The following is a 24,540-nucleotide window of genomic DNA, read 5'->3' as shown; positions in this document are numbered from 1 at the left end:
TACATTAATGGACCACAGGAAATCACCATAAGGACTATTCAAGAAAGCCGAGGAACTTGAATCATCAATGACTGGTTCCCAGGTTGCCATTCTTGTTTTCTCTCCCGCTGCAAAACCTTACACTGACTTTGAAACGCATTGTGGAATCCCATGTGCTGATTCTTCAGTGTCCAATGGTATGTGGGATTCTTTCAATGTTGAAACATGTAATAATGTGAATGAACTATTGATGTTGAAAGCACACTTGGAAAAGACTAGAGAAAAACTTGTGGAATCTGAGTTTCTTGAGTCTCTGTGGGTATGAAAGTTCTGTAAGGGTTAATTAAGTTGGTGTTTTTTTTGTAATTATTTCCATTGTTGTGACATCAAGATTCAAGAATTTTGATCTGGGCATGTCGATTTTGAGTTTATATGGGATTCTTTCAATGTTGAAACATGTCATCATGTGGAAGCATAATGTTGATGTTGAAAGCACACTTGGAAAAGACCAGAGAAAAACTTGTGGAATCTGAATTTTTTGAGTCTTTGTGGTTATACGGGTAGAAGGTTTTCTAGGGGTTAATTAAGTTTGTCGTGTTTAAATTACTTCCATTGCTGTGACATGAGTTTGTACAGTTATTTTGATGATCTTTGTTTTTGTAGGGGACCACAGAAGAGGGGAATCTCAGTATCTTCTCTGTGTATTTCAGTTATTCTTTTTAAGAAAATTATGAGTTTATAGTATTTTTGTTGTAGGTTTTACTTCAATTGTTGTACAGCAAGAATTAAGGCATTTTATTTCATGATTTTTGATTTGGGCCTGTCGATTATCTGTTTCTCGAAATTTCTCTTCATGAGTTTTCTTTCATAATGTTCGATTAACTGAGTGAGAGTTCTTAAAAACTATTTATGTTTGTGGTGGTAGGTATATTGAGTGGCTAAATCTTGATTGGCAATTCAAAGAGAATTTGAACTGGGTTCGATTTTGAGTATACAAAATTAATTTCTTGACATCAAGATTCAAGAATTTTGATCGATTAATTACTTCCATTGTTGCGACATCAAGATTCAAGAATGTTGATCTCGGCATGTCCATTTTGAGTTTATAATATTAATTTCTTGATTTTGTTTTTGTAGGTGACCAGAGAAGACAGGAATCTGAGTGTATTTGTCGTGTCTGTTTGTTTCAACGATTCTTCTTAGGGGACTAGAGAGTTCTGTAAGGGTTAATTAAGTTTGTTTCAGTGATTTCTTTTAACAAAAAATTTATCCATACAAAGTATCTGAATATTTTTGTTGCAGGTTTTACTTCAATTCTTGTGCAGCAAGAATAAGCATCTTATTTCATGATTTTGATATGGGCATGTCGATTATCTGTTTGTCAGAGTTTCTCTTCATGACTTTTCTTTCACAATGTTCATTTAACTTGTACAGGATGAGAGTTCGTAAACATTGTGTGTTTATGGTAGTAGCTATACTGAGAAATTAAATCTTGATTGGCAGTTCAAAGAGAAATTTGAATTAAGGTGAAATGTTCAAGTTTGGTTTTAACAAGACCTGTCTGAATTATGATTCCGAATTTTCTGCCATATCATACAATAATTTCTCAGTTATTATTATAAAAGAAGATTATCAATCTAGTGTCGGAAAATTAATTCAGAGGACCTGTTTGCTATTATTCCTTTTCTTTTACAGGGGCCTAAACTCATTGAGCATTCGCCTCTTAAAATCTAGTAATAAGATAAAAGGAAGTAGAATGAAGTTGACGAAAAATGAAAACAAGGAATGAAAATGTCGAATGGGAAGCACGAAAACACTTAAAGCCATAAAGAGAGAATATGAGTATTTCCTTTTACTTTCTCTTTCTTTTGGAGGTGGGGATGGTGGTCCTGGCAAAAATCCAATGTTCTACTTTAGGATGAACATAGAAGCTCCACTTGAGAGTTATGATTTAATCATTGGGAAAATGAGAGTGGAAGTGGCATCTCTTTGTGTATTCAACTTTTTCTCTGTGTGTGTGTGTGTGTGTGTGTTTGTGTGTATGTATATACGTATGTGTGTGAGCTTATAAAATTTAGAACTTTTGAAAGGGTTGATCCTGTAATCTCGACTAGTGCTCAAATACAAGTTGAACTTTTTTAGTCTTGGTATTGAACTTGTTTAGTCTTGGTAACATCCCCTTTTAAGTAGAAAAGAAGAGAACAAAAAGGCTTAGCATTCAGAGGTTTTTTCATGATTGATTTACATGTCATGTAGAATTATTTGAAGTGAATTGATTTAATTACACTGCACTCATGGATATCAAAAAATAATTACACTGCACTCATTTGTATAGTTGTTCTCTCTACATCATATGGATACTGCTTGCGCCTTCTGTACAGGGTGAAAATGACTAACTTGAAACTATTATTTGTGCTAGACTTTTTCTGTACTTGTAATACACCACTACAGGGGGATCCAACCCTGCCATTTTTAAGATGAAGTCAAAGCAAGGAGTTAGTACCGTTATGTTTGAAAAAAAGAAATTAAAGATTGTGCCCTTCTTTAATAAAGAATTTTGAAGGGAGGATACAAAAAGGGTAGTGGAAGTTTTGATACTCCATATAGGCAAGTGCTCAATACTGGCAACATGTGCTTTTGTTATTATCATTGGTTCGTATTACATGATAGACACATTTGTTCTGCAATGAGGACTGTCTAAAGTTCCATTTGCCTTTTAATAGTTCTTCGTTTTTTGAGTAGAAGTTCAATAGACAAACCTTAATCATTCCTGTTTCTGTACCGCATAGAATTATGTCATTTGCTGTCAGAAGACTTGTTATCTTGCTGCCTGCTGATAATCTTCCAACTTTGTGCTGTGTTCCTCTCAGCCAAATCTGTTTGCCTCATGTATTCATGGGTTAGTATGCTCATTACTTAACATGGTAAATTTTGTGTAAGCGAGTGGAGGAATGAGCATATATTTAGTACTCATTCATTGGATCATATGCTGTTCCCAAGGTGATTTTCACTAAATAGAGAGTTTAATTTTTTTCCTTTGGGATGTGACTTTCTAGAAATATCAAACTTAAAAATCAGTTTCTATGTAAGATATTCCCAGTACCTGGATGTTGCTCATTGACGCACTGCAAATTAAATATATGAAGTCCTCCACTACTTCTATTGCCAACACATTGGCTCCCTTTTCTGGTGACACTGAAATTTGGGGCTTCTTGTTTTTTCTCCAGTCCTGCATCAGTGGGGGTGTCAATGAAAGAGGTACTTACTCCACATCAGTATCTTGGATTTGTTACCTTTATATGTGAAGCTTCAATTGTTGAACTTGCACTGTATAGCCAGTCCTTATATACAGCTAATGAGTTCACAGCCTTGTTTTTCATAATCCAACTCTTTGATGGTGCTTTGATCTCTTGCTGCCTGCTGTTTGCTATAGCTAACTCCTGTATTGAGTAATTAGTTATCTGTAACTCAACTGCTGAATGAGTTGTTTTATATGAGTCCGAAACAAGATCTGACCCTGACCTGTATACTTGAATCTGTGCAGCCTACATACAGCTTTCCGTTTGTCAATGTTCCACACCTTATGGATTTATTCTTTAGATACTTACTGGCTTTCCGTGATCCATCAAACACCTATAAAAGAGCAAGTCTTGGTAATGTAATACACTGTCTTAACAATCATTCCAGAACTTGACTGCTCAGACATGACTAAGATCCAATTGGTAATTATTTCTTCTGAATGTAATGATCATTTATATCTACCTTCATTTTGTGGCTCTGGCTAAAAGCAAAAATCAGTTCTCCGTGTGCGTTAATATTTTGAATTGGATCTTTCGTCAGTATAGTCTCTATACACTCAAGCTTTCTTTCAAGCATTTGCCACATCTGCAGAAATGAAAAACGCATCCATTAAAAATGCAGTTTTAGCATGCCCTTCAGTCACCGTTAACACGAAATTTGGTTGGTTACTGGTTACCTTTATTGTTTTATCAGCAGAACCACTCAACAGGCAATTCCCTGATCCAGAAATCGAAAAGCATGTCACAGCCTTTTTATGCTCCCTCACGTCCCGAACAAGTGTTGCTTCTTGTCCTTTGATGTCCCATGCCTATGATGTAAAACCATCAGATATATTACTCTGCAAATCTAACACAATGAACATATCTAGGAAAAACTCATCATCCTAGAAGACAATTTATCAAGAGGTCATTATCTTCTTGTTAATGCGAACCGTAAGTTTAGAGGCAAGAAGTATGAAGCACGTAAAAGTGGCTAACCTTGATTGAACCATCTGCATGTCCGCTGTAAAGCTCTCCGTTATAGTAGGTGAGCGATGTTACTGCTCCACTAAGGTTACTACTCATTTCGAGAATCTGTGTGTGAACGCAAGATATTCTCTGCTCTTACCATAGCAAAGAAAAACTGTTTAGAAATGAATAGTTGTATGATGATATATACTCCTTATGTCCCAATTTATGTGACACACTTTCCTTTCAGGCTATCCAAAAAAAATGTTACTTTTTTATATTTAGAAACAATTTAACTTTAGAATTCTCATTTTACTCTTAATGAGATAATTTACAGCCACAAAATGTCTAAGACTTGTTTTAGACCACAAGCTTAAAAAGTCTTCCTTTCTTTCTTAAACTTTGCGCCCAGTCTACCAGTGTCACATAAATTTGGGATGGCGGGAGTAACAAATTTCTCATACATGCATCATTACAACACAACACCTCCATTTCTGAGGGTTACTCAGTGATCTATACCAAAGTATTTACTTCATTTGGAGTTCCTCAATGAGGTACGACTCGTAAGTCCACCACATTATAGTAAGAGACTAGTTTCCTTTTGTGTCTTTAGTTTCAGACCTGCATCTTCTTATCTATCATATATTTGTTTGATTTCTTGAAATTTTTTCTTCATTGTGTCTTATGCCAGGAGTTTTTTTAGTTTACTTAGAGACTTGCATGCAACGTAGAATATGTGAAGTTTATAGAACATTTAGTTTTACAAAACCCCTAATTTGCCTTAAAAAGACAAATATTTGGTATCGAGATGAAATTGGCCCGGATATGAGAAATGATTTCAAATGGGAAATCTTTTTCCTGTTACATGAATCCAATGGCCAACTAGTTTGAGATTGAGTTGATTGATTGTAGACATTCATCTTTAAGTGGATCTTTACTTTGTTAATGCCTCTCTGCTTTTTGAAGTTCTCTTTAATCCTTGTTCTGCATTTTAGTAAATAAGGCCAAATTTCGGTTCCTATGGAGGAAAAGATCCCAGTTGCCAACCTTGTTATAGTTCTTCCAAGGATGTGGCTAATACAGTGATGATAAGAGTTTATATTGAAGATAAGACTGTATTACTTGTTTATTATGCAAATTCTATACATTCACTTGTATTAGATGCGATGATCAGGTAGAGATGACTGGTATAAGTGGTGGCATTATGGTGCTGTTAAGTGTTAACATCACTGCAGTCACAATGTAAAAAGAAATCTGATGTCTACTTACCCACTTATTTGGCTGGATATAGTCGGCAACCTTAAGTAATTCTTCTGACATCCAACTGATGCTGGAAAGGCGTCTTAGTGACTCTCTAACTCCTTCTGAAAAGTTGACTAGCCTTTTCATCCCTGTAAGAGTTTTCCATTTCAGGCACATGTTTGAAGTGAAAGCAAGTCAACTTAGCATAGTGGGTGACATCCAAGCGGAAAAAAGTGCATGTTTGAAGTGAAGCTAAATTAACTTATTATACAGGTGACATACAAAGCAGAAAAAAGCTGTCTGACCAACATTAAGTTTCGTGATTTTTGGGACTGCGAGTTAAGAGGAATATGTGTACGATTTACGCAGGTATAGTTTGGACACATGCCGTCATTTTGGTTATTAGTAAAATTCATGATAGACAGACAGCGACTGTCTTGTGGAATTTTCGTTGCATTTACAGGTGTTGCCCTCTACTCATTCTACAGTATTATAAGTTTCTTCAATTTCCAGCTGTTAGTACTCTCTTTGTAGGTTTTTTGAATTGGTGAAAGAAAAATCATTATTTCTTTTCCCATTCAAAGCTTTACTGTTTGGCTGTTAGCTTAGTTTTTACTGTACACTAAAAAATATCTGGTAACTGAACTATAATACTGTGCTATGCTGATAACTTGTGAACAATCTAAAGACCTTCTAATTTTCTGAGCAGCTAGAAGTTCTTCCTTGCTTTGATTCAAAATTTTGAATTTCAGACTACTTTTCAAATCCTCAAATTTAAATTAATGCATGTTTCTAGATTTACCTCTTCCGGAAGTATAATAATAGATACAAAGACATCCTAATAGCCTTTCTTCAAGCTCCAGTCCTGGATGCACAAATTGCTGAATTCTACTAAGTAAGATCTCACAGGCTGCATATCTCAAATCATCTGGGGCTTTCATGATTTCAGACCCCAGCCATGCAGTAATGGCAAGACAATCACGGGAAGTACTCCTTGATTTGCTCTTAAGTCCTTTCTCTATAGCATGGAATAGAGGACTTCCAAACTTTAAGAAGCGCCTCGCTACTTTGCTGCACCATGTCTCTATGCTAATGTCCTGTTAGTTCATGGAGTCTTTAGAACAAGTAAACAACTGATGGGTGTGGTAGAGTGTAAAAAATTAGTACATGGTAGCCAAATTCGGTATAGACCTTGGTGCATCTAAGCAAATATAAAATAGTACAAACTTCTGATGAAGAATAATAAATGAGGATAAAAATGTTCTTTTGCATAGTAATGAATGGTAGCCACTGGTGCATAACTTCAGAATACCACTGTTTATCAATAGTTTATGTGAAAGTGGACAACAACAACTGAACGATATGGATCGTAATGCCACTGTCTGAGAACTCTCAAAAACTAAGTAATAGGTTATACTGTAGTGCTGATTGCGTGGCCATGTGTTTGTAAGAAACTAGTTTACAGTGTAGTTGTAACAACTTATCTCTAAGATAGAAGACTACTTTTTACATTAAAAGGATGAGACAAGAACCCCCGCAAGACTCTAGCAGAAAATGTAAGTATCTGGAGATCAGTATCTCAAAGAGTAAGTCTGAAAAATTGAAAGGACAATGTAAATTCCACAAAATCATTGTTGAGGACTGTTGAGATAAAACTTAAATTCCAAATCATCCCTAGCTCTTGATCAATACCTACATGATCCTACATTGCACCAGGGTTAATTGAATCTCGAAAGCACAAATTACCTGTAGACATTTATCAAAAAAGTCAACGTTCTTTATCATGTTCTTGTGTTGCAGTGAAGTCAAACCAGCCTTTTTAAGCAACCATGGTATTGTGTAGGATTCTCCTGACCACGAGCAGGTTCCACCAAGGTTGGATAGGATGAATGCTGATAGAGCCTGTGTTGCAGAATTCTCCTCACATGCCACTGACTCGAGTAGGGCTTCCATAGCCTCTTCACAAATTACAAATTTACTTGATGTTTCCTGAAAATTTGTCATTGTCAAAGGTTCATGGTTACCCCTCTTGTTTTGTAAGTAAATGTACAAGATATATGGATTACCTTAGTTTCATAGGGACGGAAACCAGATATAGGTAAATTTTAACTTTTTGGTTATAGAAAGAATGAAAGAAAATAAACATTTCCAAGTTTTCTGCTTTGTGTAGTGTTTTGTGGTAATTTTGTTAATCCATAAAATGTAAACTTTTTTTTTTTCTTCGTGTACTTCAGTGCCCAATATCATGAATTTCGTTCTATCCCTGTACGTCTGGAACATTCTCAGCTCAACATATGCTGTTCTATTGCAGGTGTTTAGTTACACAAACCTGCTCGTTCTTTTATTGCAAAACACATTTTTTTTTTTTTTACCATATACTTCGAAAGACAACACTTCAATATGCTTACCAGCATGTCTAACTGAAGCAACAAATTTGCTGCCAAAACTTTGTACTCTGGTTGTGACTTTTGGATGAGGAGCAATAATGCACACATATTGTTGTTGCTTCCGCCCTGTTGTATTTTCTGCAGTACCTCAATGGCTGATGACCTGATGCAAGACAGATTGAATATGTTCTGAAGTATTGTTAATGATCACTTTGTTCTAAGAAGTATATTGTATAAGGAAGAACATATTGTTTATGGTAACTTTGTTGATTACGGCACATACGTCTTTTAGATGAGATAATATGTCGAGTAGTTGGATTCTTTCAGTCTTTTTCATCCACAAGATAACAAATTACGGTGAATGAAAACCTGGGGAAAGGTGTCACTGATTTGCTTCTACGAACAAAATATTGGCTTGCTTATTACATCTCCATTATCACTAATCCTATGCTGATATTACCGTCCAGTTTTCCTATTCTTGAGAGTTCTTATCGTGATCAATATCAAGGTCATTTCCTTCCCCAGCAGAGGATAAAGAAAATGGCGAATAAGTAGATAGTTTCATACCTTGGAATTCGCAGCAATTCATGAAAAAACTGCAATGCAATTGACGTTGCACGCTCATGGTTGCTTCTCAAAAGAGAGATAAATGGGGCCAGTGGAGCAGAATGGTTTATGTGTTTTCTGCATTGACCGTCGAATTGCATACATCTGATAAGAATAGCTGCCAGAGCAATAATCTCTTCCAGGTTGTTGTTTCTTGAGACATCCAATAGCCCTGAGAGTACTTTGGGTGAGCTGATCACAGCTAATTGTGTTTCGCTCGATGTATAGTCGAATGCAGTGACTAGTGCTTCCATAATCATTAATGACGCTGCTGGAGGTGTTATCCGTAGTGTTGTTAGGCTACATTTGTAACTGTTTGAAGCACACACCACATCCACAAGACTTGGTAAAAGTTCTAATGTCTTGATTTCTGCAGGAGATGGATTTATTAAGTAAATTAGTATAGCGGCTTCATGAACATTTTTCTTAAGAGCAGTTGCCAAATGATTCAACTGTAACCCTTTCCTCTTGACGTCATCAACAAGTGATCTGTTCCTTGAAATAATAATTGACAGGACAGATACCGATTCTCGTATCACATGTTCTTCTTTGGATGTCGATATAGCCCTCAGAAGTTGATCAATAATTATGTCTTTTAATAAAGAATACTTGAGTCCTGTTTTATTGTTCAATAAATCATATATTGTTGTAAGGTCAACTGTGTGGTCTTTATAATCCCCAAACTCTTCTGAGAAACATAGCTTTGAAATTATTTTCTCAAGTAGTGCTGCTTGTTCTACTTGAGACTTTTCTTCAACATATTCAGATATTTCTTTTAAGGTCTTCTTGCACCTGTTCTTTTGCCGTGAAGAAATCCTTGGGTGCTGGGTTTTGCAGAGCTGATAATCACATAAAGTCATGGACACTGGATATCTGTCGGATCTACTATCAATTATCTGTTGCATTGTTACTGCTTCATTATTACCACTCAAATGTATGTGCGTTTTGAGGCCTCTGATTCCTTCTGCTGATAAATCAGTATGATTAAATGAACTGGAGAATCTTCTGGAGAGTAAGTTAGGGATTTCTATTCCAGAAATTTGCGATTTACAAACCAAGCTTTCCAAAAGCCGTGAGGAGCGAGAAGATTTCTGGTTCCTGTATTCATTGAGTCAGTTGAGTTAATCGATATCAGACCTACTGAGCTATCAGGCTAAAGCTTAAAAAAGGTGAGTAGGGACTAAACTGATAAAAAGCCTCTGTTTGCTGATTTTCTAGGCTCCAGTTTGAAGTGATTTCCAGGTATTTTGCATATTCCTGAATAAAAAAGGTGACAAGATTTTGTGAAGGGTTGAAAGGACAGTACGTTAGTGCATGCTTGTGCAATTGTTTAGTTTCCAGAGGACTATTCATTTCTACTTACCTCATGAAAATTTTCATTTGCAGAACTGCTGTCACTGCAATCCAAGTAGATTGGTGTCTCTGACTCTGAATCAAGCAATATATCTTTGAGGCATTTGGTGGTTGAGTTCTTGGGTATATCTGCTACGCAACTCCTTAATTCAGTAATAGCTACCTGATTTTTCTCTATGAACTCGTCGGATGTGATAATCGTCTTTTCTTCCTCGTTCTTAGCATCATTTTGGGCATTAAATGGATGCATCTTCTCAAACTGCATTCATGCTCTATTAATTTTGAAAGTCATACAAACTGAAACAGTAATCAAGAGAATTAGGACCTTCCGCTGACTAAACTTAGAGAAAGGTGAGAAAACACATTTTGTTATTACCCTCATCTTGAACATTACTGCAGTATGTGTAGCGATTCTTTTTCTATTTTCATTTTGTGACCTTCATACGGCCTACTCTACATGAAATACCCACTTCAAATAATGCTCAAGCACTGTGTTTGAGGGAGAATTCTAGGTATCATGCTCTGACAGTTTGTATTTCGTACTATCCAAGAGGATCAGTTATAGTGTTGTACTTACATTGGGACAGGTGCACTGCTTGTTTCCATGTTTACATAAATTCGAAGATCTTGTGCTTCTGGACTTCTTACTCCTGTTAAACAGAAATACATTTGGATGAGAACGAGCTTACCGAAATTACGAAAAGCGTTATTCTACAATTCAGAGGGCTAGGAGCCTAGGACAATGTGTTGTAAAGTAAGGTATCATCTCCATTTCCAGTTTTAAGTTCCTTTTAAAGCTGAGTTGATTTCTCAAACTGTCACTCAACTAATAGTTATTATCTTATAAAGTCACTTTCTTTGTTAAATTTGGAATCAAGAAGAAGGGTGATTTTCTGAGATAATAACTATTAGTTGAGTGACCATCTGAGAAATCAACCCTTTAAAGCTTGGACTCATAAAATTGCTAGAGACTAATTAAACTTGGTCATTATCACCCATTCCATTCCAGTAGGTCTTTATTGTCTTCACCAGATATTATTTACTTCCACTGAGGTTTATCTTTCAGTATTAAGTTCCGCCATAAAGAAAAAAGATTGCTAAATGTAGTGTGCAGTTGAAATTCATGCCACTGGGATACTGGTCATGTCTCCCTCTCTGTGTTATACAAAGCAACTTACTACTTCAATATATCTACTGCTTATCTAAGAAACTTACGTTATCTGTTGTAATTCATGGTGAGTGGAAGATATGCTGCTGGCCTCATCTCCAGAAGACATAATCTGATAATACATAAGCCAAGCTTTGTATCTCCTCGCCATCTTTACCATCACAGCATAGACCTCATTCTCGGATGTAAATTCTTTTGAATGTGGTTTGTGGTCAAAGCACAAGACGGATAATCGTCTGCAGAGGTCTGTAGCAATTTCAGTGTGAAGAAGCCTAGGAGAAACCACAAGAGCTTGAAGAAAATGCATTGCAACCTGCCACTCATCCCCTTGGAGCTTTCTAACAACGGATAGGTAAAAGTAAGAGTAGCCTATCAAATAACTGTTTGGAATTCCTGCTCTTTCTCCATGCTCATCAAGTGAGGCTGGCACTTGAAGCATGTTCTCTGAATTCTGTAGCCTTGAGGTTCTCTCTTCACTCCATTTTGCTGCTTGAAGTGCTGCTTCTATACTCTCTATCCCCCAATAAAGATTCGACAATATTGACTGCTCCGAGAACTCGAGATACCCTCTATTACTACAAACATCAAACTTGGAACTGCATTTCAGTTTCAAGCATTTCCAAGATTTTGTATCTGCAAGCAATGCAGTTATGTGCTGATTGATAACAGCGACGACTGCACGTACCGACTCAAGGTCTAGTTTATCATCTTCATATGAAAATACAGGAGGAGGGGTAGTAGCAGAAGAAGAAGATACAGAAGCCATTGAATTAGTATGTGACATTTTGGCCTCATGAAGAAGTACAAGAACAAGGAGCAAATTAAAATAACTGTTACAGATGAGTAATAGAGTGGCTTTTTATGTATTCTTTGCTCATGATTGTTGCCAACTTCTGATTCTTGAGGGACCCTCTTTTTCTTCTGAAAAAATATGCTACAGACAAAGATATGGCCATTAAAGGAGGGAAAGTCTTACAGAAATAAAGGACAGATGTTTGAGGTTGTTATTGTCTTTACAGAGTAATAATGAACTAGGCAATAATGTCCATTGTTTGCCGGGAGCCCTTTTTGCTTAGTTTGAGACTTGTATAGCAATGTAATTAAGGTTAAATCTGTAAGAGAACAATGAAATGTACAACTACATGAATTGAATGGAACAGATACAGATAACTCATAAATCATATAGCTAATGCCAACTAACTTGGGGTGGAAGCATTCTTAATTAATTGAATAAACTTTTCCAACCATCTAGTATTCGATCTGATTAATTCAGATTCGTGTCATAAGGCTTATTAATGAAAAAAGTGCTCTTTGCTAGAGGTTTTTTTTACTCTTGCGCTCCCTACTCAGAATTTTTCCTATCCAGAGCTCAAACTCAATCTCTGGTGGAGGCGGGAGGGATCTCATCCTTCCCGACACACTATTCAGTGGTAATTAATTGAATGATTGTTATCTATATTTTCTATGAAGCGTGTCATTATCTTGAACAGATTGCAAGATTCCCTTTTGATAAAATAATTGGGAATTGTTAAGCGTGATTATTGTTTAATTCTACATTTAGGAGGTGTGCCATATTCTGTTATTATCTCTTTCAATTTTAAGTGATAATCCTTTTGTTTTATTGTTGGCTTTTTATTATGGTGCAACTGTAGAAAAAGGTGGAGTTCTTCAACTTTAGTATGTGGGAAAATTATTGGTGGAAAAAGTTGTTGATATGGTCATTTAATTATTTTAAATCTTCCTCTTTTTTCTATATAGTCATTTAATTACATCAAATATTACCCCTTTTGTTTTAGTGGGCATTATTTTCTTTACTGGTTCTGTGGCGTGGCATTCTGTGAACTTTGTCGGCTTGTAGATACTTGCACTGCTAGAGCTTACGTGTCCATTTTCTCACACAGCAAAAAAGAGAAAAGCAAAGAAGAAGCTTTTTTTTAGAATGCTTTTCATTAAAACAGGAAAAAAATCCGTGATAAATTATATTTTACACCTTTAGCTTCAATTAATCCTTTAGCTTCAATTAATAATGTGCACGATGTATGTAAGGTTATATGAGAAATTTTATTGAAATAGGCTCTTCATAATTCTCTCTAAAAAATGGTTTTTTCGACATTCTTATATCCAGCCAACGAAGTAATCTTTCTTTGGTCAAATCCCAAAGAAGACAAGATATTGGAAGAAGGAAGTGCTTTTGTGACATAGTGATATTTCTTTTTCAACCTTTGTAAATTGTGGATTCTTTTCATGCGGAAATCATGACATTCAACATATGCTTTAGAAGACGTTTCTAAAAGCAAAAGTATGAAAATGAGATAAAGAGAAAAAATATTAAATTTTGACTGGGAAACTAAAACTTCATAACCAAGAAAATAATAACTTTGAGATTTTTCAAAAAGTTGCCTGTCGTCCGATTACCATTTTCCCTTCGACAACTGCCAAAAAGTTATGCACCACTTGTTGTTCCCAAAATTAATGAACGTTGAAGACAATATCTTCTGAACATTGAAGAAAATCTCTTCTTACTTGGGAGTAATGTTTATTAGCGTTTATCTAACTTCAAGTTGATAGAAATAGAACGAGAAATCAAGAGGTAAATGTTCGTACTACTTATTGGCTAGCGTTTGATATATGAAGATATTTATTCATCTTCACATAAAAAGATATAAAATTCAGACGCATGTATCAAGTAAGTCTCTGAAAAATAACGAATGAAATATTGCATTTAGAAGCCTATTTACTCATGCAATTTAGACAAATATGGCTACTTATAAATACAGTTATTTTACACTGAATAATAGCAGAAGGGACAGATCCAACTGTAAAATGAAAAGAAATAATCTAAGATGCATCATAGCCTGATCACTTTATTGCAAGTAGAGAATTTACAAAAGTACCAAAAAAGAGAAGACCAGAAGAGTGTAATATTAATAGGATTTAAGAAGTTGTCATATGTGGTCACATAAAAATATTAATGAAAGATGAGCCACATGAAAATCACTCTGGATTTCAGAATCTTGACTCCTCAGTAATCATATTATCCCTAAAATATTTCACGTGACCTTGTTGGAACCTTCTCACCTATTCATTTGTACTTTGTCCTGCTTTCTCACTTTCTTAACTCTAAAATAAAAATAAAAAAAATAATTAAAAAAAAACTTTCGTAACACTTGAAGAAACATTCAGCAAAAAAAAAAAAAAAACTCTTGAAGTAACAAGATAACATTATTACGTAATTTTTATCTAAAAATGAAAACTCCCCAAGAAAATACTACAATATTATATATTCATTTCTTTTACTTTAATAAAGAAAATGTACTTAATAAACCTTTAACTTGCATATCTTTCAGTATTTCGAATTTGTATACTGCTTTAAAAGAAAAAAAAAATCAAGGTTTTCAACTCTTTCACTGCAGCAGACTAATTTCTCTAAACGCGTTAAAGACAAAGAATCATACTTATAAAGTACAAAATTTTAAGTGGTGTTTAATTATTCAATGATTTGAAAATTTCATCATCAAATACCTATCTAATAACTAGAATGAATTTCACGTATGGCCATTGAGCATAACTTAAGTATAAAATAAAAGTTTCAAAACTCTACCAATTATAACAATGCAATAACAAAACTATTTTTAATATTACAGTCAATACCTTTATCCACTATAAATTAAACCATGAAAACAAGATGCACGCAATCCATTTAAGTTTGGACCGGTCCTTGAACCGCCCATTTATTAGCTCAATTCATTTTGACCCGTCTAATTCAGTTCATCTAAAATGTGGCCTGATATATAACACAAATTGACCTATGAGAAACTTTATTAAATATTTTAAAACAACTTTTTTTTACTTGAGATGTGTCATGTAGCCATAATAAAGAGAAAAAATATATATTGTATTAGACACTTAAACTAATTATAAAAAACAAACAAAGAAATTAAAACTTAATAAAAATTGACAGGTTGGGTTATGACTCGTTTCTTAGCTCATCAATCCAACCAACTTTTAGGCGGGTCATTTTATTAATATATCCCATTTTAACCCGCCCCAAGTCAGTTCACAACCCGCCCATTTGACACCCCTAATCCCACTAGTTGAAAAACTTAAAAAAAGAATTCCTCAAAATTACACACAAATCCTTAAAAAAGAAATAGTGGGGCATAAAATCAAAATGTTGGTTGTATATCTGTGAATGGTGAAGTACCATTATGTGAATCTGTTTGATAGGAAAATTCCAATGATGATAGACAAGCTAAGGCTGTCATGAAAAAGACTTGCCTTCGTTACACGGCAACTCCTATTGCATTGGTTAGTTCCTTTTCATCCCCTTCTATCAATAATAACACATCCCCCTCCCCCCAAAAAAGAAAAAAAAAGAAAAAAAAATGAAAAAAGAGAGCTTTATTTTCTACTAACTCACCCTTCTTTCTAGTTATAGTTATAATTATCATCAAATTATCAATGAATAATTCTCTTGTTGATTCATTTATTGTATAATTTGGCTCAATACCTCTTCTAACCTTTGAAGTGTGTCTTGAGACATCAATCAGCCTAGAGTTTTGGAGTAGAAAACGATTGAGATATTAACCGAGTGATTTTTGTTCGAGATAATAGTTCAAGTACAATTCTAAGAAAATGACAGTCTGGTTGACACTTCAGGTCAATCTCTTGTAACGCCAATTGCAATAGATCATTGAGATAATATATATATATACATACATATATAAATATATATATGTCTACACAAATCACACACACACACATACATACACACACACCAGTGGCGGACCCAGGATTCTAAGGTCCTGGGTGCTCGCCTTTAACACAAATGACGGTCATCTAAAAATGGCAAATTGGCCACAAAAAATTTATTGTGTTCAAGTTAGGGAACCGAAGAGGAGCAGGGGCGGATTTAGAGGCTACCCAGGGTGTTAACCTGAACATCCTCGGCAAAAAATTACAGTGTATGTATAGGGTAGATTTTTTGTGTTTATGTACATATATTAACTTTTGAATACCCTGAACAAATGCAAAAGATTTGCTCAAGTGATTCAGGCTGTTCAAAATTGAATCTAACATCCTAAGTTCGATTCCCAGTACCAACATTATTTGTTATATTTAGCTTTTATTATCTTTTTCGAATCCCGTGAGTCAAAATCCTGGATCCGTCACTGAAAAGGAGGCTAAGGTTCAAAACGTATATCGACGCAATGCAAGTGATACATCTTCTTCCTTTTTTTTTTTTTTTTTTTCGCCACGATGAAGTTGACTAATTATAAAGGAACAAAAGTAAATAACTGAAAACACAAAGTAAGCAGTGGGAAAAACCAAAAAAGAAGTCAGCTGGTAAAAATGAACAAGAAGAATCTGTATATTAAGCAACAAAGCAACGAGAATAAAATGATTGAAATAAGAAGAGTTTCAGAAAAAAATGTTTTCAGCTGTAATCGAACCCAAAACTTCACGGAAACAAGGACTTTAACCTTTTGCTTTTGAACCAAAGCACGATTTTGCTCAATGGATGCTTACCTAATGTATATATACATTTTTCAGATTTATATATATAAATATATACAATTTGAGACAGGGTTAATGGGTGCTCGAGCACTCACCGGGCTCTATGTGGGTCCGTCCCTGACACACACGCACGTATACGTATATACGTATATATGTGTATATATACATATATGTATACGTATATGTATATGTGTGTATACACACACACACACACATATATATATATATATGTTCGTGATATATATAATCCAATTTAACTGGTTGAAAGTAATTAATAAGCACAAGTGTTTGAGTAACATTTTTAAATATAAATTAACATTTTCTAAATAAGTAATTATGTATCTAATAGAAGTTTAAACCTGTACTAAACCATTGGTATATTTTGTAGAAAAGAGTACTGATAAACAGTTTTCCCATTAAATCATTTAGATGCTCTTAAAGTAGTCTTTTTAACAAAAATATGCAGTATCTTTTCATGGAAAAGGATGAATGACAAAATAGAATGTGGAGAAAGTTTGGGCTTAACGGTATTTAAGATATTACAAAAAATATTAAGAATAAGATATTCTTGATCAAATCAAAAGTATTTATAGCTGAAAAATCGTAAATTGATTGCGGCAATTTATGCTTTTGATGAACTTATAAACACTTTCAATATTTATCAAATACGTGGATATATCAAAAAGTGTCTACTTATAGATTCACCAATACCCTCATATCACACATCAATCAAAATCATAGAAATATAGAATCGTCTTTAAACAATAATGTATAATAGGAAAAATAAAACAAAGAGTAGAAAGTAATAATCGATGGATCAAATCAGAGGAAGGTCCCAATACAGATGGGAATAGAGAAAGAACAGAAGTTATTGTCAGTCACGGGCATAAATATTATTGGTCCTATAATACTAGCATTTTTGTAAAGGCAATAATTTTGATTTTCTGTACCTCTTTTTCCTTTTATTGGTTCAAAGTTACATGTTTCTTTTGCAAATAAAACAAGATCTTTATGTCACGCCCTAGGAAAGAAGGTGTATAGATTCTAAGCTCAATTATGGAGCCAATATTAACAATTATTGGCGGAAGATACGTTTAAATAATGTCAAAAAAAAAAAAAAGAGAAGATACGTTTAAAGAGTTCATAACAGATGCATTGATGTATCATTTAATTGTTCTTATTTGGAAAGTTTTGTTATTTGCAAATGCTTGTATTGACTTTGAATAGGTTCTCAATAGTGAAGCCTTGGCTAGCTTCTATTTTCCATTGTAGAGGATTAAAGTGACACAATAGTTTACTTCGAAGACTACTGAAAATAAATACTTACCTCTTTAGCTATTTATAGTTTATAAATGATTTTTAAAACGGAAAAGGGCCAAAATTACCCCTGAACTTTGAAAAATATAAATCATCTTTCTTCGTTATCTTTAGGCGATTATCTTTATATAATAGATTTATCTTGTAATTTATCTTTAAAGAAATACAGCACGTTTTGTGGCATCGTCGTCATCCCGTCTTCAAAATTATTTTACCCTCAAATAATTTTTTACCCACTAAAATAACCCAACCCAATCCGAATTTTTTTTTTCCAACAAAACTAATACGGATAATTTTTCTAGCAAAAAAAAATAAAAATTTCCGTACTAGTTTGGCTGGAAAAAAAAATTCAAGTCGGGTTGGGTTATTTTAGTGGGTAAAAATTATTTGAGGGAAAAATAATTTTGAAGAACGGATGATGCCATTATGTAGCCTATTAGGACAAAGGGTATAATTGACCCCATAAGATAACAAGAGGTATAATTGGCCCTAAAGATAATCGTAAGAAATTGAATGAACTATTTTTTAAAGTTCAGAATTTACTTTCTTTTTTTTTTTAAAATGCATAAAGATGCATTTCAAATTGGCCATTTCTGTCGAAAATGGAGGAAAAAACACTTTTTCCAGCTTTGAGGTAGACATAACCACAGTTTACAAGGTTATCTTTTGGTAACAAGTCAGAAATGTCACAATAATAAGGAAAACTACATTATTCTTAGACTAGTTTGTATGACCACTAAGGGCTCGTTTGGTTAGAAAACAAGTTATCCCAGGATTAGTTATCCCGGGATTGTTATTCCACCCTCAATGTGGGATAAAAAAATAGTATAATCCCGGGATTAGTTATCCCGAGTTTTTATTTCAACCAAACGTGAGATAAGGCGGCACTAAATTTTTATCCCAGGACTATTTTTACTTATCCATCATACCAAACGAGCCCTAAGTGTCAACCATCACCCTTTGAAGTTATAGTCTTGGGTGGTCCAAGGTGCATATTAGTGCCTTTGAGATCATCAACATTGGTCTAAAGCAGGCAGTAGAAAGTATCCGTTGTAGAATTATATATCATAATGCTTTTTAACAATTAGGACATAGGTGTCACTGGGAAATTGAGTTGCATATCACTAATAAAGCTGATATCTTTGTATCTTACTATAATAAAGACTTAATTTCATCAATCACTTCATTCCCCTCCTCCTTATTAAGGTTCGATTCTTAAAATCAACTTACTTCCATTTATTTTACTGAACCTAAAACAAGTTTTTTTTAAAAAAATAGGTAAAATATTTTAAATTTTGATTCTCTAATATTGTACACGATCACCATTGACTCATTGACATATGGTATCTCCCTGGATTTGGGCCTTGGATTCCCAGAGAGGAAAATGAGTTGGGCTATACAAGTCATGAAGCCCTTCCACAGCAATTGTGCTAATTAATACTAGGTAAAATTAACAAAATGATTACCTTTTGGTAGTTTCCTATCATTTATAGCTATCTTTTAAAAATTACCATTTGTAGCTATATTTTCCCAAATTAAGGTATTTTTTCGGATGTATTTGATGCTTATAAATACATAGTAACACAAAGAAAAAATAAAACATATTCCTTGACGGTGGGATCAATTAATTAGCTATTAATTGGTATTTTTTACCATACCCTTCCACAAAATCAGATTTTAGATTACCTTTCCATAACCATTTTCTATTCCTCCATCCAATCTTAAACATTCAAACATAAAAAATCAAAATTTAAAAACACTCAACAGCCAATATTTTTGAAATTTTTATTGATTTCGTTCTTGATTTACCCATGTATTTGATAGCATAACCAATGTATTTGAAATTTCCAATCAAACCCCATGTATTTTATATTAAATTTCATGTATTTGTGTGAGTAATAATTTGCATCACCCATGTATTTTAGCGGTAATGTATTTGAAGTTTTCAATATTGATTTCGTTTTGATTTACACATGTATTTGATAGCATAACCAATGTATTTGAAGTTACCAATCAAACCCCGTGTATTTTTATATTAAATCTCATGTATTTGTGTGAGTAACAATTTGCATCACACATGTATTTGATGGATTAATTTGAACAAAATACACAAATATATAGAAAACTTACAATGTATTTTCGTCACTCATGTATTTGAAACTAGATGAACTTATGAAATTAATTTGAACAAAATACACAAAAATATAGAAAAACTTACATAAATACACCACCAACCACAACAATTGGTAGCTATACCATAGAACATACACAAATACATATATTTTTCATCTTCTCAAAACCCTAAAAAACCTTAGACCACCAAAAAAAACCTAGCCACAGATCAAATGTAACTCGGTCCAAATTTATGGGCACTGGTCCACAGGCCAAAAGTCTTGGCATTTACAGCTACAACTTGCCCACAATGGGAGATAAGCCCACAGTCATAATGAATGATCATTCTAGTTGCAACATCATTCACATAAAAAAAAAATGGAAAGGTTAATTGCCTTCTTATGTTTAATTTGTCCACAAAGCTTGAAATCATGGAAACCAAAAAAAAATTTGAGAGAGGGGCGGCCGCCACCCATGGTGGTGGTTGATAGAAGGAGAGAGAGAATTTTTTAGGGATTTGAAAAATGAAAAATCTGAAATGGGTAGTGAGTGAGAATAGAGAAAGTAAAAAATTTATGAAAAAGGAGATAAAATGGTAATGTATATTAAGTGATTAATATTGTTACCATTAAAAGGGGGATATGGGATTGGGGGTGCTAAATTTTAGGTGTATTTGTGCACCAGTAACTGAAAGTTACTGTGTAGCTATATTAGTTAAATTCCAAAAGTATTTAGTTATGATTAGTAATTAAAACAAAAGGTAGTTAATATCACTAATTATGCACTAAAAGTAGCTATAACACGTAATTTTTCCTTAATACTAACTGGTATTATAAATTTATTTAGGGTCTGTTTGGAAAGCCACCTGGTAATTGGAATTGATGTAACTACTAGGGTAGTAATTACACAGTCTAGCAATTACAACGACCTGTTTGTTTGTCATAACATAATTACAGTGAAATTACAAGCGTACTGTTTGGTTGCACAAGTGTAATTACACGGTTAGTTTAATTTAAAAATAAAATTTAATTATCAAAAATTACAAACTAATATTTAAAACATATGTGCATTTATAAATGATATTCAATTAGATATTTAACAACACATTATTTCTTGAAAATATATTAATTAATAATCATATATTTGAAACTAATATAGTAAAAAGTAATTGATAGATATTTTTCAAATTACAAGTATTTTAATTTTAATGAATTAAAGAATTAAAATTAAAGAAATTAAATGCATACTTTTTTGTGAGAACATCATGGATTGGATGTTTGATAAAAACATTAATATCTATAAATATAATGCCATAACATTATTCAAATATTTGGAAAAAAAATCTATCAACTGTAAGAAAAATAAACAATATGCAATATAAAATAACAAGTCAATAGTACTACATCAAATAAATTAAAATAGAAAATATAACTAACTTCAAAATCCAAAAAGAAAGTTTAACATAATACACTTATGTCAAATTTCAACATTACATAAGTAAGTTCCAACGTAACTGAAGTAAATATTATTCCAAAAAAAGGAAAATATAAGTCTATAACCTCATTCACAACAAAATTCTACTTTAATAACATTACTTATTATGTGTCAGTTTGTTAATGACTCATTCTTTCTAATATTAAGAGATGTAATTTCAAAAATTAAAATATTAAAACACAGTTATCCTAAATGAATAAAAAAAAATATACGAGCAATTACATGGAATCACGTGAAGTAAAGGTTGGAAATGAGAAGAAAGAAAATGAAAGATAAATAATATAAAAAGAAAAATATATTTTAAAAATAAAAGCAATTACAAAGTAGAAATAAAAATAAATTCAAAAAGAAAAGAAATTAAAATAAAACAAAAAATTAACTATGTAATTACAAAGTGTAATTACACCCAATTCTCAACTCCTCCTTGGGAATTGGAGAGTGTAATTACACCCTCTCAATTACACCAAATTCTCACCTAATCAAGTAATTATTTGGTCAAATTGTGTAATTACACCCAATGCCAATTACCTGGGTGGCTTTCCAAACTGTCCCTTAATGTTTAATTGCTTTAACACAAAAATAGAGTTTAGATAAAAATATTCCAAGTCAAAATACTAAAAAGCTTCATGAAATTCTACTTGAAGTTTGAACTTTTATCAATTCAAACTCCTGAAATTGGTAGGAGTTTGAAAATACGGTTTAAACACCAAGACATAGTCTAGCAGTTTCACTTTTAGGAAGTTGAAACTCCAAAAAAGTGCTCTAGAGTTCGAAGAGCTGCCATGAGTGAAACGATCCTTTTTCACTACTCCTTATATCATGAGGTACCATGAGTGAAATAATCATTTACTAATTTTAATTAGCACATGATAGCTATTTTAAAAATTATATATATTTGATCACTAGGTACCATGTGTAAAATAGGTATATCTCATGGTATCTATTTCGAATGTCAAAAAGTGTTGGAGTTTGAATTGCCACAATTCAAAACTCAAGGAATTTTTGCTGGGGTTTGAACTTTATTTATCAAAGCTTTGAACACAAGGTGCTTAAATTGTTGTTTAATTAGAAGTATTTTTATTCAAATATTATTTCCGTCTTAAAAATAACTTTTTCAGTTATATTTTAAACGCTGGCTAAACATTAATAAATAATTTAAAAACTGGGCAACCAGACTAAATGTTATGATCTTGTTAGGGTTGTCTACCACGAAATCTAATATAATCATAATGGGCTACGTAGCTGGAGTTCTGAAATTGAGAATTGAGCCCAATTTCATGCCCGAGTTCTTCACTTTCAAATGGTTAAAATTTCACAGCATATCCTATTTGAACACTGCTGCTATTTAATTTGTACTTAATTATTCTAGTTATTTAATTTATATTCAATTTTGAAAATTTTCGGACAAAACATACCGCTTTCTCCTCCTATGAAAAGTGAGTTTAAATAAAATGAGTGTCGTTCAAAAAGCTTAAAAACATAGGCAAATTACTATTGTTGCATATGAGTTTGTTAGATTTGTTGTTGTTTTGAGAATTTGATGATTGTGGTATGTTCTTTATGATATTTATAAATTATGTTTTAAATTTGAGCTCATTTGATGTAGATTTAGGTGTTGAACCGTGTTTGGGATTATTGAAATTGAAAGAACAAATTGTTGTTTCTAGGCAAAAATTTGTTCAATTGAACATCATGCATATATGATTGAACTTTAGCATGTGTGGCTGAGGGACATGCAAAATTGTGCAAACTTTAACCATATGTTGCTGAAGTGCATATAAAAATGCCTAAACTTCAACTATATGTAGCTGAAGTAGTCATGTATATGACTTACCAATTTCATATGCAAACTTTTAGAACTTTAATCCTATATATATGAAATTGTTTCAGAATCTCTTTCAATCCAGGGAAAATTTTGTAGATGTACGAAATGGGCTTGATACCTAAATTAGCGGTAAAATTCAGTTCTCAAAGACTAGTAACACGGTAAAACAAATGACATAAATCACGGGAGAAATGTATATCCTGTGATTCATTGCCAAAATATATACGGGCATACTCGCCTTGATTTCCCTATTTATTCCACAGACTAAATCTGCCATTAACTTCCTTCAAAGGTCTAAAATCTGCCGCTGATGATGTTTTGAAGCCTCGAAGCTGAAATTCAGGTTTAAGATGTCAAAATCATTTTTGATTTGGTGTTGTTCCAAAAGCTTGAGAATATCTTGAGGAGCTTATATTTCAAGTTTGGGACGATTTGGCTGCATTTGGTGAGGTTTGGATCTATTTTCATATTAAACTTGGAAGTTGAATATGAACAGTCTCATTTATGTCGCTTGTATATTAAGTGTATGTTATATTTATGGAAATATATACATAGGACATATACAATAGACACGTGACATACACAATGTATATCACTTGTATGTTAATGTATGTCACACACACACACACACCACTTATAATGTATATCACTTGTATGTTAATGTATGTTACACACACACCACTTATATATCATTTGTATGTCACTTATATATCACTTGTATGTTAATATATGTCACTTACATGTCGTATGTTGTCACTTGTAGGCCATGTATGTAATATTAATAAACTTGACATACATATGACATACACACGATATACAAGAATATACATGTGATATATGCATGACATACATGCATTCCACCACTAGATCACCACCACAAACCACATTAATCACCACTGGGAGGGTTATAATATAAGCACCATTTCCATACCCAAAAAAAAAAAAAAGAGGAAGCGATTTCATAATTTTGAGTTATTTTGCTGAGCTCGTAATATGATTTGGTATTTGAAATTATAACTCAAAATTGTTTCATGACATTACTTTGAAGCTGCTGATGGAAAGATTCAAAGTAAAGAAATTTGAAACTCATTTCATATTCGATTTTTGGATCTCAAAATGTAAGAAATTAAGATTGTTTTGTTGTTGATTTGGATTTTATTTCCTGAATAAAAATTAGTTTTCCTATTGTTTAATTTGTGGCTAAAAGGTCAAAAAAGAAAAAAAAAGAAAAAAAAGACTTAATGATGCACTTGGTTGTGGCTAAAAGGTGAAGAAATACAGAAGGGGGAAGAA

At 33.2% G+C, this 24,540-nt stretch overlaps 1 protein-coding gene and 1 long non-coding RNA gene across 3 annotated transcripts; one reads left to right on the top strand and one right to left on the bottom strand.

Annotated features, from left to right (window-relative positions):
• Positions 1-2,173: 2,173 nt before the first annotated feature.
• LOC132034379 (putative E3 ubiquitin-protein ligase LIN-1) lies at positions 2,174-11,766 on the bottom strand. Its single transcript, XM_059424713.1, has 17 exons — positions 11,030-11,766; positions 10,392-10,464; positions 9,825-10,073; positions 9,648-9,718; positions 8,423-9,559; positions 7,877-8,018; positions 7,215-7,457; positions 6,271-6,565; positions 5,496-5,617; positions 4,257-4,376; positions 3,956-4,087; positions 3,742-3,864; positions 3,502-3,612; positions 3,273-3,419; positions 3,083-3,208; positions 2,739-2,855; positions 2,174-2,442 (listed from the first exon to the last, which is right to left on the bottom strand). The coding sequence occupies exons 1-17, from the start codon at positions 11,764-11,766 to the stop codon at positions 2,425-2,427; spliced, it is 3,963 nt and encodes a 1,320-aa protein (XP_059280696.1). The 3' UTR covers positions 2,174-2,424.
• Positions 9,489-12,163, top strand: LOC132034380 (uncharacterized). Of its 2 annotated transcripts, XR_009409073.1 has the most exons (3): positions 9,489-9,630; positions 9,848-11,334; positions 11,440-12,163. It is a non-coding gene; the product is annotated as an uncharacterized LOC132034380 (long non-coding RNA). The 2 variants fall into 2 exon arrangements; XR_009409072.1 differs by having other exon boundaries at positions 9,848-11,989.
• The last annotated feature ends 12,377 nt before the right edge of the window (positions 12,164-24,540 follow it).

This window comes from Lycium ferocissimum, chromosome 10 (assembly GCF_029784015.1).
Source record: "Lycium ferocissimum isolate CSIRO_LF1 chromosome 10, AGI_CSIRO_Lferr_CH_V1, whole genome shotgun sequence".
NCBI lineage: Eukaryota > Viridiplantae > Streptophyta > Magnoliopsida > Solanales > Solanaceae > Lycium > Lycium ferocissimum.
The sequence above is the reverse complement of the archived record's forward strand: the minus strand, read 5'-3'. Positions and strand labels throughout refer to the sequence as shown.